This window comes from Protopterus annectens, chromosome 4.part0 (genome assembly GCF_019279795.1).
Source record: "Protopterus annectens isolate FY-2018-M chromosome 4.part0, PAN1.0, whole genome shotgun sequence".
Classification (NCBI taxonomy): Eukaryota; Metazoa; Chordata; order Ceratodontiformes; family Protopteridae; genus Protopterus; species Protopterus annectens.
Window position 1 is genome coordinate 1,148,640,319 of NC_056733.1, and position 17,864 is coordinate 1,148,658,182.

The 17,864-nt window shown below is 42.0% G+C and overlaps 1 protein-coding gene across 1 annotated transcript in view; it reads left to right on the forward strand.

Moving 5' to 3' along the window:
* Positions 1-17,864, forward strand: part of ATP6V0E1 (ATPase H+ transporting V0 subunit e1) — a 541,806-nt gene that overhangs the window by 443,601 nt on the left and 80,341 nt on the right. Inside the window, exon 3 of the mRNA XM_044069113.1 lies at positions 14,330-14,461. Within this exon, the coding sequence (XP_043925048.1) occupies positions 14,330-14,423 (94 nt within the window). The 3' untranslated portion in view covers positions 14,424-14,461. The remainder of the gene's footprint in view (positions 1-14,329; positions 14,462-17,864) is intronic.

Consider the following 17,864-nt stretch of genomic DNA (forward strand, 5'->3'; position numbering starts at 1 on the left):
AAACATTGTATCTTCCTATCTATATCAGTTTCAGGTTTTGTATTATGTTTTGTTTGGTCTCTTCCCACATACCTTTAGCTGGCACAACAGAATCCTTTTTAATCTGTACTCCTAAGTACTTCATTTTATCATGTCCCCATAATTTACAGCTGTCACCTTTGTTTTAGCTTCATTAATTTTGTATTGCCAAAAGACTTGAAACTGTATCAAAATGTTCCACAACACTGAAATGTCTTTTCCTGGTTTTATCACTTATAAAACAATATCATTATAAACAAAGCCAGCTTTTCTTGACTGCCATACCAATTATGTCCATGAATTTCTGAGTCCCTTATTTTCTTTGCCAGTGGTTCTAAATACAACACAAATAATAAAGGGGAATGAGGGCACCCCTGCCTGGCTCCTCTGTTCAGACAGAAGTTATCAGAGAGGAACCCGCCCACCTTACTTTTTGCCTCTGATCCCTCATATTTTCTGAAAAGGCTATTTAACCTTTCATACAAGTAATTTAGACACATCACTCAGCTGGGTACCTACAGTGTCTGTATTTTGGAATAGGTACTGTGTATCAGTGTCTACACAACTTTTCTAAATCTTTAAGGCAGTAGTTAAAGTAAAATGAACCAAATTATAGTACTAATAGTAAGGTATAACAGCATCATTTTTGGTTAGGTGTTCACATTAGTCAGCCCCCTGGGGCACAGAGGTACTTAGCTCTACTTTGTGCCACGTTATGCCTTCTGAGTTGGTGCATAGGTTAAGGGTGTGAGCAGGAGTTTCTGTGGTATAGGATTTGATTCCCTCAGCCCTTATTGGCCTTCTGTGACCTTGAGCAACACATTTAACCAGACATTTTTCCTGGGTCACCCCTGAAAAAGGATTGTGTGTGTCCAGTGGATCTATCTAGTTAACTAATAGCCATCAGCCAGAATATTGACATAACCTTTGGTCATAACTTGTTACTTAAAAATCACTGTTTTACACTGATCAGATTACTTGTGTTATTGTAAAACTTGTCATTGCAAAGTAGAGTTAGTCTAAAGCTCAACAACAAAATACCTTAATACGATAGCGCAGTTTTTGTATTTCATTGAAAGTGTTGTGTATAGTAAAGGAAGGGGTTATATTGAGGGCACAGAAGACCTGCGTGCTCATCGTCTGGTGCTCTAATAAGAGTTTAAAAAAAATGTCCCAGGCTTCTGAATTCAGAACCAGCAGAATGCTGGTGAGTAGAATTGAGATAGCTGGTTTTGCAAGAAGTCAAGACGTTGACTAGAATAAAGTGGTGTCTTCTGGATGCTGCTTTGTCTGTCAAGCTGTGAATGTGATTGAGGCAGTTAAATAAAGGACATCAGAAATGGTGCAAGGACACCTTTATAGGGGGAGGTAGGAGGGCCTAGGCAGTTGTATTCTGAGTAAAAGTAGCAAAAAAATATTTGCACACTTATATGCAAAATACATAATCCAAAAGAAGAAGGTGGTAACCCCCCCCCCCCAAAAAAAAAAATTAAAGAAGGGATTTTACATGAGGTTGTAAATGGCACAGTCTGTGTATGTAATAGTAGGGTTACATGAGAGACTTTTTCAGCAAAATGGTAGACTCCAAGTGATGTAGTAGGGGTAAATTCAGTGTTATAGTTCAGAAATGCTCAACATACACTTGAAGATGTAGCATTAAGATGGAAAAAGAAAAATCTGGAAGACCCGGCAGTTAACAGCATGCAGGCCCAAAGGAATGCATGCTGTAATAAAGTCCTTGAACCCTCCTGCACACCAGTGTATGGGGGACACCCCTGCGCTTCCCAAACTTGGATATCTACTCAGAGAATGCATAAGAATGAATTAAAAATAGAAGTCCACTGTTGGCTAAAGTTATTTCACCCAAATTTCTTCAAAGGTCACTGAAAGTTCCATCTATACGCTGACATGTTCCTGGTTGTGCCATCCATGTGAAGTGTCATCACAGTCACTGTGTATCATGCATCTGAGACATGGCCAGTGGCTAACGTCATATTGAATAGCCACAGGAACAAGTCCACCAGTGCATAATTAGTGCTGTTCAGCAAGCAGTCAGGTATGTTATCTGGTTTCTTGTCATAGTTATAATTGTTCCATGCAGCATGTCCTTTTTGTTCTGGAAAGTACCTTTAGCACGTGTTCTTTTGTGAATATAGGGGGTTTGGTATTATATGGAATATAGAATGTGTGGGTTTTGTATAGTTGTCTCAGGAGTGAAATCTGCTTTGAATTGTGGTAATTCCCAGATATGCTCAGAATTAGTCCAAAATGACAAAAAATACACTGAACCCACAGACATTGCCAACATCCTAGCTGACAGGTTCAGCGCAAACTCCCCCCCCTCCCCACCAAAAGAACAAATATCTATCCCAGCAGAGTGCTGCCCCCCTGACATCTCAGATGCTCAGGTAAGAGATGCCCTCTCCAAAGCAAAAAACACAGCATCAATGGGACCAGACGGTGTCCCGGGCTGCGTCCTACATGAACTCCAAGAAGAGCTAAACCCAAACATAAAACTACTGTTCAATCTCAGCCTTACTACAGGATATGTGCCCAAAAAGTGACGTACAGCAACAGTGGTCCCTCTCCATAAAGGTGGTGCCTCAAAGGATCCTGGAAACTATCGCCCCATAAGCCTGACTAGCTTGGTCTGCAAAGCTATGGAAAGGATCATCATGGACCTCATAAATAAAGATATTGGGACCTACAGACACTGGATCCTACCCAGTTTGGCTTTAAGGGCAGATCCTGCCTCTTAAACCTGGTTGATTTCTTTGAAACAGTCACCAAGGCCATTGACGAGGGGAAGGTGGTCCACACAGCCTACCTGGACCTCGCAAAAGCCTTCGATACAATACCCCACTCGGGCATTATAGATAAGCTCACCAGCTTAAATATAAGCCCCTATGTCACTAGATGGATTGCAAACTAGCTCAAGGACAGAACCCACATGGTTAGAATTGCTGGAGCCATGTCAGACTCCAAACCAGTTACAAGTGGTGTCCCACAAGGCTCAGTCCTGGGACCTCTCTTGTTCAGTATATATTTCTCGGAGGTACAGGCCAACACAGAAGGACTGTGGTTGACCAAGTTCGCAGATGACCGCAAACTGGGCGCCATAATTGACTCTCCAGCCGACACAAGCATCCTCCAAAAGGGGCCTCATAGAAACAGACAACTGGTGCCAGAGCCATGGCCTCAAGCTAAATGCCAAAAAGTATATAGTCATCCCCTTTGGCAAAAACAAAGTGCCCACAAATTACCACATAGGTGGTAATCCATTAAGTACAGAAGAAGTAATTAGGGACCTGGGGACCCAAGTTGATAGCAATCTCTCATTTGACAACCACATGGCCAAAGTGGTTAGAAAAACATTTTATATAGCCCACCTAATCATGAACATCTAGATCAGGGGAGATCATCGTGCCTCTTTACTCATCCCTCATCAGGCCCATAATTGAGCACAATGCCGCTTTTGGGATGTACCTTAGCAGACACCTGCAGCAACTGGAAAGACCCCAAAAGTACCTCACCAAGAGGATCAAAGGGCTCAAACAGATGCCATATGCTGCTCGGTTAAAGAAACTCCAGCTCTACTCAGTGGCATACCAGCTGTTCAGAGGCGATCTGTGCCTGACGTATAAAGCCATGTCCAACCCGGAATTAATGGACACGCTGCACCTCAGAAAATCCAAATCCCATCGAGCTACGCGCTCGAGAGACTTGAACCTCAGCACTGAAATAAATAGGACATGCTGGAGGGACAGATTCATAACCCAGAGGCTCCCTTCACTCTGGAATAAAATCCCAGTCCAGCTTAGGCAGAATCCCTCATTGACTCTCTTCAAGAGGAATCTTGATGAGTGGATGGGAGATCGTAGGTTTACCCCGGGTATCACTTCTGTGTCACTGCTAGACAGAGGCACAGTATACTAACCTCGAAAAAGGGCATAGCAAAATAAATTTAAAATGGGTGGTGAAAGCCAAACACATTCTGGCTAGGCTTATAAATGCCCTAGGGCAGATAGCCTAGTATGAACCTATGAATTTGTTGGCAGATATGTTTGCGATATCTACTGCATCCAAGTAAGGAGTGCTCCTATCGTAACATTTGGAGCAATGTTGGGTGTTATTTCTTAATTTTTTAGTGCAAGTAAATAAGAATTTATAATTCTTTTTCGCTACTGATGCTAGCCTAAGTTCATTGAATGCTTTTGTTTTTCTGATACTATTTTTTTAGTTCTTTCCATAATTTATTGATCTTCACCTTGATTTGTGAGCATTTAGTTTTCCTGTATATTCTAAGTTTTCTTTTACTGCATTATTCATGCATGTGGATCACTCAGCTGGTTTGCTGTTGAACTTCCCATTTTTATTTCATTCTGGTAGGAACTGCCAGATTAATACATTTATCTAGATAGGTGTATAATTTATTCAGATAACTGTTAGCTGTGTTAATATTTTGAGAGTTAGTTATACCTGAATTTTGAGACTTCATCATAGAATTGCAGGAGGTTAGTATGTTTGAAGTCTTTGAATACTTTGATATTTACATCTGATGATTCAGGGATGAAGGTTACCAGTTTGTGGTCAGATTTACTGAGAAAATGTATACCATTGTGATAATGCGTATAGATGCTATGTTTGTAAGGACCAGGTCAGTAATATTTTGTCCTCTACTAGGTTCTTTGACTATTTGGTCCAAGGAGGTCTTGTTCATAAAATCAAGACATTTTTGAGTCCAACGTACATTTGAGGGATAGGTATCCAGTTAATTGAAGAGTAAAAGTCTCTCAGAATGATGAGGTTTGTCTGAAATCCATATATTATATTTGGATATCGAACATGGTTTTTGGAGGGCATTGAGGAGGTCCTGTAATGTACTATGATCTGATAGCTCATAGGTTCTTAGGTAGGTACTAGGGTATTGGTCCAAAGGCCTACGTAAGCATAGCCAACAAGGTTCCCCTGGCTTACGCCACCCCAAGAAAGTTATTTTCCTGTGCCACTGTCGAGCAGAGACACAGAAGTGATCCCCGGGGTGTATTTCCTATTTCCCATCCACTCATCAAGATTTTTCTTGAAGAGTGCTAATGAAGAACTTTGCTTGACATAGATGGGTAGCCTGTTCCAGAGTATGGGAAGTCTCTGGGACAGGAATCTATCCCTCCAGCATGTCCTTTTTATTGTGGTGACAAGGTTTAGGTCCCTAGGGCATGTAGCTCGGAGGGATTGGGATTTCTTTAGGTGTAGTATGTCCAACAGCTCTGGGTTTGATATAGCTTTATATGTTAGGCAGAGATCACCTCAGAGTAGGCGATATGCTACGGAGTAAAGTTGGAGTTTTTTGAGACTGTCAGTGTAGGGCATTTGTTTGAGGCCAGTAATCCTCTTTGTGAGGTACTTCTGTGCACTTTCCAGCTGCTGCAGATGTCTTGTGAGGTACATTCCAAAGGGGCATTGTACTCTATAATGGGTCTAATGAGTGCCGAGTAGAGGGGAACAATGACCTCTTTTTTTTCCTGGATGAGAACCCTTTTATGATGAGGTGTGCCACATAGAAGGACTTCCTGACTACTGTGGCAATGTGACTATCAAAGGAGAGACTACTATCCACCTGGGTCCCAAGGTCTCTTATCACACATTCGGTGTTAATTAGATTGCTGCCTATGTGGTAGTTCATGGGTACAGAGTTTTTACCAAAGGGGATGACACTGCACTTTTTGACATTGAGCTTGAGGTCATGGCTCTGACACCAGGCATCTGTCTCTTTGAGGCCCCTTCCGTAGAATGTCCACATCATTTGGGGACTTGACAATGGCTCCTAGTTTGCAGTCATCTGCGAACGTCGTTAGCCAGAGGTCTTTTGTGTTGGCCTGTACTTCAGAGAAGTAGATACTAAACAGGAGAGGTCCCAGGACTGAACCCTGTGGTACTCCACTTGTCACTGGTTTGAGGTCAGATTTGGAGTCTTCAACTTTTACAGTGGGGGTTCTGTCAGTGAGCCAGTTGGCAACCCATCTTATGACGTAGGGATTTATACCTAGTTTAGTGAGTTTAGCTATAATTCCGGAATGGGGGATGGTGTCGAAAGCCTTGGCAAGGTCAAGATAGGCTGTGTGAACCACCTTGCCCTCATCTACGGCTTTGGCGACTGCCTCAAAGAAGTCGATCAGGTTCAGGAGGCATGATCTGCCTTTCCCAAACCCAAACTGTGTGGGATCCAGAGTTTGGAGGTTACCAATGTCTTTGTTTTTGAGTTCCATTATGATATGTTCCATGGCCTTGCAAACCCGGCTCATCAGGCTAATAGGGCAATAGTTCCCAGGATCAGTGGTGGCTCCCCCTTTGTGGAGTGGGATAACTGTTGCTGTGCGCCATTCAGTGGGCATAAAGCCTGATGCAAGGTTGTTATTGAACATGGTGCTTTGGTGGGGAGCCAGTTCGTTCTGAAGTTTGTGTAAAACGGAGCTTGGTATATTGTCCGTTCCCGGCCTTGGAGACCAGGCTCGTCAGGCTAATAGGGCGATAGTTCCTGGGATCAGTGGTGGCTTCCCCTTTGTGGAGTGGGATAACTGTTGCTGTGCGCCATTCAGTGGGCATAAAGCCTGATGCGAGGCTATTATTGAACATGGTGCTTAGGTGGGGAGCCAGTTCGTTCTGAAGTTCGTGTAAAACGCAGCTTGGGATATTGTCCAGTCCCATAGATGCTGTGTTTTTGGCTTTAGAGAGGGCATCTTTTACCTGCATAGTTGTGATTATAGGGACTCTGCATTCTTCCTGTATAAGTTAGCACTGAACCTATCTGCCAGGATGTTGGCAATATCGGTTCTGTAATTTTCGTGCCGTTGTGCTGCAACTCAGAGCAGATCTGGGTGTTGCCATTGAGATTTTTGACATAGCTGTAGAATGCTTTGTGGTTGTCGTTAGAATTAGTGGCAATTTTGTTTTCATAGCTAGCTTTGGAGGATCTTATAAGGGATCTCAGCTTCTTACTGAGGCTGACCAGTGAGCTCCTCAACTCATGGGATTTTACTCTCTTTTGCAACAGTTTCTTCCTTCTGTTGTACAGTTTGTTTATGGCAGGGGACCACCAGATTGGCTTCCTTTTTTTTTTTAGGATAGCGTCTTGGTTCTGTTTGGGATAGCACGATCCATGCACTCGTGTAAGTGCTTATAGAGTGCATTTGTGTAGGATTCAGCAGTTGTAACTGTATTGTCCATCTGCATAAGTGTCAATAAAGTTCACCACTTCTGTCTTAAGACGCATGAAGTTGGCTTTGGAGAAATGTTTTACCGTGGTTTCCTTAATGGGAGATGGGGGCGGGATGTGGATATCAAGGGTGCTTGGCTTATGGTCGGATCGGACCAACGAGGAGTTGACTTCAGGTGTGGAACACCGGTCACTCATGTTGGTAATGACTAGGTCTAGGATATTGTTGCCCCTGGTGGGGGTGTGGATAAGTTAATCCAGGGCATTGGAGTATATGAATTCCAGAAAACGTTGAGCTAAGGAGTTGGTACACGAGTAGTTTACCCAGTTAATGATGGGGTAGTTGAAGTCGCCCATTATTAGGGTGTTTGGTTGAACCCTAATATTTTCCAGTACATCAAGAAAAGAGTGTGAATCTTGGGGCATGGTGGGGGATCTGTAGCAAGCTACAATTTGGATTGCAGTTTTGCCCAGAGTTAGTTGCACTTGGATAATCTCAGATGCATTATGCTGAGCAACTAGCCAGGAGGTGTGGATATCCTGAATGAATATGGGCACACCTCTGCCTTTGTTGTTTCGGTCCAGGTTACATGGCCAAAAAGTGTGGTATGAGTTATAGCCTGGTAGTGCAGGGGTGCTCTCTGGAGCCTTGAACAAGGTCTCAGTCACGGCACAGATATCGATGTTCTCCAAGAGTGCCTCGAGTGAGTGCATTTTGAGATTTAGACTTCTAGCATTGAGTAGCATTACCCTCAGTTTTTGCTTGACTGTTCCTGTTACAGTGGTGAATTTGTCATTTGAGCCTTGCCTAAAAAAGGCACTATAGGGGTGGCAAGAGCCTTAGTCAGTATCCGGAATCCCAGGGGCGACAGGTGCAGGCCTTCTCTGGCAAAGCATCGTGGTCCATCGACCATGTCATCCCAAGCAGACAGATACTGGATCCCCTTAGAATGACACCAGAAACTTAGCCAATTGTTGAAGTCAGTCATTTTGTCCTTGTACTGCGGTATCATTCTGGGTGATGGCAGGATGCTACTCAAGGCTGGGGTCATACCTGCCTGGGCTACAAGATCGGAGAGCTCTTCCATGTCTCTTGTCATGTAGTCCAGGGCAGTACGTCTCTGGTCATTCACACCAACATGGACAATGACAGTCATATTTGTACTTGTTGTGGAGTGACCTGAGTGCGTGGGTTATGTGGCGGATCCTGGCACCCGAAAGGCAGCTGACAGTAACCTTCTCCTTGTTTAGCCTGGTGAGTGGGACATCATTGTGCCTGACTAGAGTCACCTATGACTAGTGTGTTGGGTACGTTGTTTTGCCTTATTGGCTGTGGTTGAGTGGCACACTGAGTCTGTGGGCTGTGTGTCATTTGGATTGTGTTGGGGGCTGGAGGTTGCTTGCGTTTCTGCTTTGGAGGTCTCTGTTGCTTAGACAGATTATTATTGAGAGCCTCCGCAAATGTTTTTGTGTTACTATGTGTGGATTTTGGTGGTGTAGATTTAGTGAGACTATGTGATGTGTGGTGCAAATGTTTACCTTCTCCTCTTGACTGTCAAGTTCAGTCTTTCTTGGAGAGAGCTTTACCTCCAGTTTGGCTAGATAAATGCATCTCTCACAGGTTGTAGTGTTGGGCAGCAGGAGAGGGTTGTCTGTTTACATGAGGTAATTTCTATATTGCCTTAAGATGCCCAGATTCATCAGACAGACAGGAGAGAACACTGGGAGCTGACCCTTGGACATTCCTGAATAAAAAACTATTTTCTTCTAGATAAGAGGACAGTGAGTACAAGATCTGTTTTTCTCTAAGCAAGTGATAAAAGTAAGTACAAAAACTGTTTTCCTCTAGGTAATGAGGAAAGCTGAGTGCTATAGTAATTAGTAGCTTATTTAGTGCTTACAAGTTCTGAACAAGTGCTGAGCACGAATAAGCAAATTTAAGTGCTAAAATTAAAAATCTGTATCTGCACTAGACGAGTTACAGGACAGAAACCAGTGCAAATGCAGGCTTTCAAATCAGAAAGTTGAGAGGGATGGAAAAGATTGCCCAAACGGCCAATAACTACAATTTCTGGGCCAGAATCACTCCTTATGTGGTAGACAGGTTACCTAGTGCTTACCAGTTCCACTGATAAGCTAGAAGGCTTCCCTAAAACACAGAAAGGCTTGTGGGGCTCAGAAGTTTACATACAGTCCTGGATACAGCAAATTTGTGTCTGGACTACACTAGTTACAGGAAAGGTAGGAAACCGGCTTACAGTATTTTTTTTTTTTTTTTTACAGAAAAGTAGCTAAAACAGTAGTAAAAACAATTCACATGCAGTGCAAGCTAGCACACTTGAGTATGTAACAATATTAGACCAAACACAGTTTACAAAATGCAATTAAATTAAAAAGGACTAAAAGCAAGTGCAGAAGGAGTTTATCAGGTACAATGTGGTAAAGAGATGGGACTGGGGGAGTGTCCCAGATCAAATCTACAGTGGGGCGGGCAACTGCAAAAGCCACCAAATTTAAACTACGAGCCAGAAATAGGGAGGGTAGGACAAAACACTTTCAGCAGAGATCTGAAAAACTATAAGCAACAATTAATAGTACAAACTCTAAAACCAAAAAAATATATTTAGCTCTGTATATTTCCAGATAGATTGAAAAGCAGTCTTTCAGAACACAGGTTCCAGCAATGAAATGCAGGCTGTTACTAACCGGTCTAATTTTATGCAAGTGATCCTTGAGTTAGCTAACACACAAGCTGTAAAAAGTTATACCAATTGAAGACACAGCAGAAAATAGGGGGAGGTGGGGAAAACACTTTCAGCAGAGATCTGAAAATTTATAAACAACAATTAACAGTACAAACTCTAAAACCAAAAAATATACTTGGCTCTGTATATTTCCAGCTTGATTGAAAAACTGTCTCTCAGAACACAGGTGTTGGTGTGATTTGTATCTCAGTAAATTTGGTTTGTGGGTCTCTAGGACTCTGCCTTGAGGTAATGAGATCTTTAGTAAATGTAGGTACTTCACCACAGTTCTAATCGGGTCTAAAAGGCATGGTAGGTACAAATCCCTGGTATTAGATGGAATGCTTTCTGCACTTTTAAACCATGTTTCAATAATAATACACAACTATGCTCCAAATGCAGGAGGACTTCAAGGTCAGGCAATTTGCTATTTAGACTTCTAGCATTGAGCAGTGCTACGCTAATATCCGGCTCTTGATTTGTTTTGTGTTTTTAGTTGGGTCATCCATTAGCTGGACTTTGCCTAAAAAGGCATTGTGGGCAGCAAGCTTCAATTTGAGTGTCTTGAGGGCCTTTGCAACGTCAGAGATCTTGACACCTGAAAGACAACTCACAGTTGCTTTATTTTTATCCAGCCTTGAAGGCAGGGTCCATGTGCCTGACTATGGAGTTGCCCAACACTTGTACATTTTTACTAGTAAAGGATGTATGTGTACTGGGTTTACAGAGGGGTTTTTTTGCTGCTGTTTCTCCACTATGGACATGGTAGTATGTGTTGTGGTGTTTGCTTTCTGCTAAATGCTAATCTTGTTTGACCTTGGAGACTTGGGCAATGACTTTACTACAGCCTCAATGTGTAATAATTTTCCAAGTATTTGTGTGGAGTGCGGTGAATGTGTGTGGTGCTCACAGACTGCTCATATGTGACATTGGTGCCTACATCTTAACTAAATATGTGCATCTCTCTGTTTGTGACAAGGTAAGTAATGGTTCATGTTCTGTGAACATCAGGTAATTGTTGTATCGCCTGAGTTGACCAAGTGCTACTTGTCTGGCAACTGAGGGAAATTAAATGGCACAAGTAACAAAAAACTGACTGTAATGCTACTCAGTGCCAGAAGTCTAAACCTCAGAATGCACGCACTCTAAGCACTCCTCAGTATGGAGAAAATCGATAGATGTGCAGTAACAGAAACCTGGTTTTAGGCACTAGAAAGCTCCCCAGCACTACCAGGCTACAACTCATACCATACATTCCGGCCACAGAACCCAAACCAAAATACAAACGGCGGGGGCATATCCATATTCATCAAGGATGCCCACGCCTCCAGGTTAGTGGCACAGCACAATGCTTCAGAGATCATCCACGTACAACTAACATTAGGCAAAACTGCAATTCAAATTGTAGCTTGCTACAGATCACCCACTATGTCCCAGGACCCCCATTCCGCGTTTCTAGAAACACTGGGAAACGTAAAGGTCCTAACAAACACCCTAATATTGGGTGATTTCAATTATCCAAACATTAACTGGGAGAACTACTCAAGTACTAACTCCTTTGCCCAACGTTTCCTAGAATTTATAAACTCAAACACCCTGGTTCAACTGGCCAACACTCCACCAGAGGTGATAACATATTGGACCTGGTCATCACCAACATGGGTGACCGGTGTTCCACACCAGAGGTCAACCCCTCGCTGGTTAGATCTGACCATAAACAATTCACTTTGGATATCCATATTCCGCCCCTACCCCCGGACAAGAAAGCCCCCATGAAAAACTTTTCAAAAGCAAACTTCACGTTACTTAAGACTGAGGTGGAAAGTTTCAAAGCCCCCATGCTGAAGGATAACAGTGTCCAAGCTGCAAAATCCTTTACTAATGCATTCTGCAGGCAGCTACAAGAATGCATGGATCATGCCATCCCAAGCAAAACCAAGACACACTCCTCCAAGAAAAGGAAACCAGTCTGGTGGACTCCTGCCATAAACAAGCTATACAATAGAAGGAGGAAACTAGTGCAGAAAAGAGTAAAATCCCAAAAAGGGAAGACATTCCTGATCAGTATCAGCAAGAAACTACGATCCCTCATAAAATCATCCAAGGCGAGCTTTGAAAGAAAAATTGCCAAGGACAAGATAACCACAAGGCATTATGTAGCTATGTCAAGAATCTAAGTGGCAATGCTCAGATCTGCTCAGAGTTAATGCAGAATGGCACAAAATACACTGAACCGACCGATATCGCCAACATCCTGGCAGACAGGGTCAGTGCAAACTTCACCCCCACCCCCACCCCCAAAAGGGCCCATAACCTGGCCAGAAGAATGTAGAGTCCCTGAAATCACAGACACTCAGGTTAAAACAGCCCTCTCCAAAGCCAAAAACTCAGCATCAGTGGGACCGGACGGTGTCCCAGGCTGCATCCTACATGAGCTCAAAGACGAACTAACCCCTCACCTAAACACACCGTTCAAACTCGGCCTCTGCACAGGCTACATACCCATAGAGTGACACGCAGCAATGGTTATTCCACTCCACAAAGGTGGAGCCACATCAGACTCCGGTAACTATCGCCCTATAAGCCTGACTAGCTTGGTCTGCAAGGCTATGGAGCGCGTCATCATGGAAAAGTCAAACACTGGACCCTACCCAGTTTGGCTTTGAGGGCAGATCATGCCTCCTAAACCTGGTGGACTTCTTTGAGACAGTTACCAAGGCTGTAGACGAGGGAAAGGTGGTACACACAGCCTACCTAGACCTCGCTAAGGCCTTCAGCACCATTCCCCATTCTGGTATTCTAGACAAGCTCACCAGCCTGAACATAAACACCTACGTCACAAGATGGGTTGCCAACTGGCTCATGGACAGAACCCACATGAGTGAGAGTTGCAGGAGCTAGGTCTGTCTCTAAACCGGTTACAAGTGGTGTTCCCCAGGGCTCAGTTCTAGGACCCCTCCTGTTCGGTATATACTTCTCAGAGGTACAGGAAACACAGGAGGACTGTGGCTGACCAAGTTCGCAGACAACTGCAAACTAGGGGCTATAATTGATTTGCCGGCTGACACAGACATCCTCCAAAAGGATCTGAGACGGATACCTTGTGTCAAAATTATGGCCTCAAGCTAAATGCCATAAAGTGCATAGTCATCCCCTTTGGAAAAAACAAAGTACCCACAAACTACCACATAGGTGGTAGTCCCCAAAATATGGAAGACGTAATAAGGGATCTGGGGACCCAAGTAGATAGTAATCTCACCTTTGATAATCACATTGCCAAAGTGGTGAGAAAATCCTTCTACGTGGCCCACCTAATCACAAAAGGGTTCGCATCCAGATCAAAAGAGGTCATTGTGCCCCTCTACTCATCAGACCCATCTTAGAGTACAACGCCCCATTTGGGATGTACCTTACAAAACACCTGCAACAGCTGGAAAGACCACAGAAGTACCTCACCAAGAGGATCAGTGGCCTAACAGGTGCCCTATGCAACTCGACTGAAGAAACTCCAGTTGTACTCTGTTGCATACCGCCTATTCAGAGGTGATCTCTGCCTGACATACAAGACCATGTCCAACCCAGAATTGATGGACATGCTCCACCTAAAGAAAACCTTATCCCCTTGAGCCACATGTTCTAGGGATCTAAACCTCACCACAACAATAAGTAGGACGTGCTGGAGGGATAGATTCCTGTCCCAGAGACTTCCCATGCTTTGGAACAAGATACCAGTCTACATTAGGACGAGCGCCTCACTAACACTCTTCAAAAGAAACCTTGACGAGTGGGTGGGAAACGGAAGGTTTACCTCAGGGATCACTTCAGTGGCTCTGCTGGACAGAGGCGCAGGGAACTAATCTAAGGGGACGGCGAAAGCCAACACATTCTGGCTAGGCTTATAAATGCCTTTGGACAGATAGCCTAGTATCCACCTATGAACCTGTGAACCTAAAACAAGCTGGCTGGCCTTCCACTTAGTCCAAGGTTATAGAAATATTGGATGTAAGGCTTATTTGTGCAGCGTTTCACTTGCTTGAATAGACTCTTATGAGTACAGTATAATAAATAGCAGTACAATAAGGCATTTTTAATATAATAAATATTGGTAGGGCTCTAATGACGGTAGATACAGCTAAAGCAATTTAACTTGGCCCTGAAGTAAGGGGGAAGCACCTTAGAACAGCCTCCTGCTGGGTATGGTTCTAGCTAGTCTTACTAAGAACAAAACTTCAGTTGAGATGGTCTTTATCTGTCATAGATGTTGGTGTGATGTTTAGGTTCATACAGTCTTTCTTAAACCATGTTTAATGGCTTTTTTCAGCTGGTTTCAGTTTTTCTGTTTTTCCCTCTACAGTTGGCTGATTGCAATCCTTGCCCAACTGAATCCACTATTCGGGCCCCAGCTGTCAAATGAGACTATATGGTATTTACACTACCACTGGCCGTGAAACTGTTATGGTAACAAGCTACTACTAATTTCTTCCAGGTAAGAGAACTCTTACTGTTTTTGTTGTGTTGTTTTTGTATTTGTTGTATGTATGTCTGGAATTTGCTGCAGAAGACTATGACCTGCTGCTAATGAGTTGCTTACAGTAATCTAGAGTTTGATTCTTTCAGCCACCATTTGTGTGCTGTCTGACCCCAAACAAGTCACTTAACCAGATATTGTTCCTGGGCTGAGACTGAAAATAGGTTCATGTGGATCAGTACTCTTGCCCTGGTTAACAAATGCAATAAAACCATATTTCACTACATAATTGTATGCAGAACACGGGCTTTCACTCCATCTTTCCAAGTTGCTGCCATAGAATTGCTCTTCAAGCATTTCTGCTTGGGTTTAAGCACTTGCTTTTGTAAATAAGACATTTCAGATGTTTTTAACTGGAGATTATTTTTTTTTCAATTTTCAGATGGTAGGATTCATAAATGATGTATGTGGTTTTATAAACCTGGCATGCAGCAGAATCCACATACCACAGCCCTACACAAGTCACAAAACATCCAAGCATTTGTGGAAATTTTGTGTACTCTACAGTATATCTGGAAGAGTGTGGGTATGGTGTATGCATGCAAGTTAGTCATCACACTATTGCGTAATTCACATGTATGATGTTTAGGGGAATCCAACTGTAAGCAACCTGGAAAACTTAAGTGCTTGAATGTCTAGAAAATTGATGTCCTGCCCAGCTGAAATGCCAAACTGACAACTGTTCTAAACTTTCTTTCTTTAAATGTTTTGCAACAGACCATACTATTTGGAGCCCCCACCTCCACCCCCAGACCAGATCTTTTCATTAAGTGAATATGCGAAGAGGCACTGCAGCACACAGACGTAACAGTGTTACCCAGCCCCCCCCCCAATTGAATACTAAGTGTAGAAATGTAACTGTGAGCTGTACAAACTACTGCGTGTGTGAAAGTGCCATCCAGGTGCTATCCACTGCTCTGTGTACCCAGCAAACACACTAGACTGCAGTATTGGTTGTCTGTATGTTAGGCTAAGGTATACACAAACATTTCAGCATAAAATGTGCACATATCCACTTAAATAGGCGTACTGCAAATGGATGGCATACTGTGGGATGTTAACGTCTAAGAATAAAAACTTAACACAAGTTGTAGTAGATCTGGATGCCTTAAAAGTGTGCTGTTCAGTATCGATAAGTCCCATTTCTCCAGTGTTATTCTGTAGGTTCTACACTGATTACTATCCTGTACAGTCATGCAAAGATTAAACTAAATGGCCTATATATTTTACATCCTGTTGTTCACTTTCATTTTGTAAGTAAGTTTAATATTTGCCTCTTTATTACCAAGTAGAACATAGTTTTCACAGAAGCTGCTTTTTGAAATATTTTCTAGTGGTTTGCGGATTTTATCAAACAATTTATATATATATATATATATATATATATATATATATATATATATATATACACATGTCTTTTTTGTAATTTACTTCATACTGGGCAGATTTTACTAATATTCATTGATGTTTTTTTAATTCTGCTGCTATGTTCACTATCCAATGTTTGAGACAAGCTAACACTTTTGTTAGGGCCTGTATAATTGCTTTTTTGTGTTTGGGTATAATTTTCAGGTAATCACAATATGCATTTCTCTTGTATTGTGCTCCTGTGACCAATATATTTGTGTTTAAGTCATTGTTTCTATTCATTCCTTCACTGCTGAAACTGAAAAAGGATTTCTTATCTAACCATTTTTTTTGCCAAAACAAGCTTTCTTTCAGCTCTAAATCTGCGTATCTTGGATTTAACTGCTCTATATTAATTGCGGTATGCTGCCTTATCTGTTGTGTTTTTACTTTCAATCCAGTGTTTATAACTTTAACTGTTTTATTAACTAGGGTCTGTATCAGAAGCTCGAATGGTCAAAAGAGCGAACGCTCTCTGATCGAGCTTTTACAGATCGAAGGCACTAAACAGCGAAGACACGGAACAGCAATTTTTTTCCCAGGAATAAAAATCGCTGGGCCGTCTTTGTAAGTTTGCCATTTCTTCCACTGTGGTGTGATCTCGGAGTTGGTATGTTTAAGTAGGGTGTGTGTGTGGGGGGGGGCGAAGGACTCACTTTTTATTGTTTACATTTGTTTTGGGATTTTTTTTGTGTTGAGCAGCGATTTTTTTTTTCCATAGGGAAAAAAAATGATTGTTCCATGTTTTCACTGTTTAGAAGTTCGATCTTTAAAGCCAGATCAAAGAGCATTTGCTCGTTTGACCGTTAAAGCTTCTGATATAGACCCATTAACTATGTATTCATCCTTGACTGTATATGAGTGACTTTATTCCCAGTGGTCCTATGTATAATAAGCTGTTTAACAGAATATTTATTTTATTCTTTCTTTGTTTTTTCCCCCAATAAACATCTTTATTAAATTATAATGTATGACATAGGCAATCTTAGATTTATATAAATGAAAAACAAATGTTGACACTTTAGTTGCAAACATTATACATCACAGACTCCATATAACAACTGTACTTGCAAACATTATACATCACTTATAATCTATCCAGTTACTGTCAGTTAAGTATTATATGGCTCATTCAAATCCTGCTTCTTAAACCTTGTTCGTTCTCTGCAAATATTGCTCTAAAATACACCCTCAAATTGGGTAATCCTAGTCCGCCTTGTTCTTCTGTTGGAAGAATCAACTTATCCGATTTGACCCTTGCTGTTATTCCTTCTCAGATAAAATCCTTCAACTCTTTTTTTTAATTGCTATCCACAGCTCCTCTGGTTGATAAAAATATGCCTGACTTGTGTACAAGACTAAAGGGAATAAAATGCTTGTATATTAATATCCATATAACAAAGCTTCCAGTTTCTCAATTTTTGTATTATCTTCTGTTTAGTCTCTTCCCACATATCTTTATCTGCCACAACAGAGTCATTTCTAATCCATACTCCTAAATACTTAATTTTGTCATGTCCCCATAAATATGGAAATTGTTAGACCATTTCATGTGTGGGTACATAATTTACCGCTTTTGACTGTGTTTTAGGTTCATTAGTTATATATCCCAAGAAGATTTAAAACTGTCTTAAAATGTTCCACAACACTGTAGTGTCTCTCTTTTTGTTTTTTCATGTATAAAATATCATCTGCAAGTAGAGCCAGCTTTTCCTGACTACCATACTAGTTATATCCTTGAATTTCTGAGTCCCTTATTTTCTTTGCCAGTGGTTTTAAATATAATGCAGACAGCAAAGGGGAAAGCAGACAACCCTACCTGGTTCCTCTACTCAAGCAGAAGTTGAGGACCCCACCCACTTTAATTTTCACCTCTGATCCCTCATTTATACTCCTAATCAGTCTTATAATTGTATCAGGGAAAGCAAATGCTTCCATTGCCCCACTAATGAAA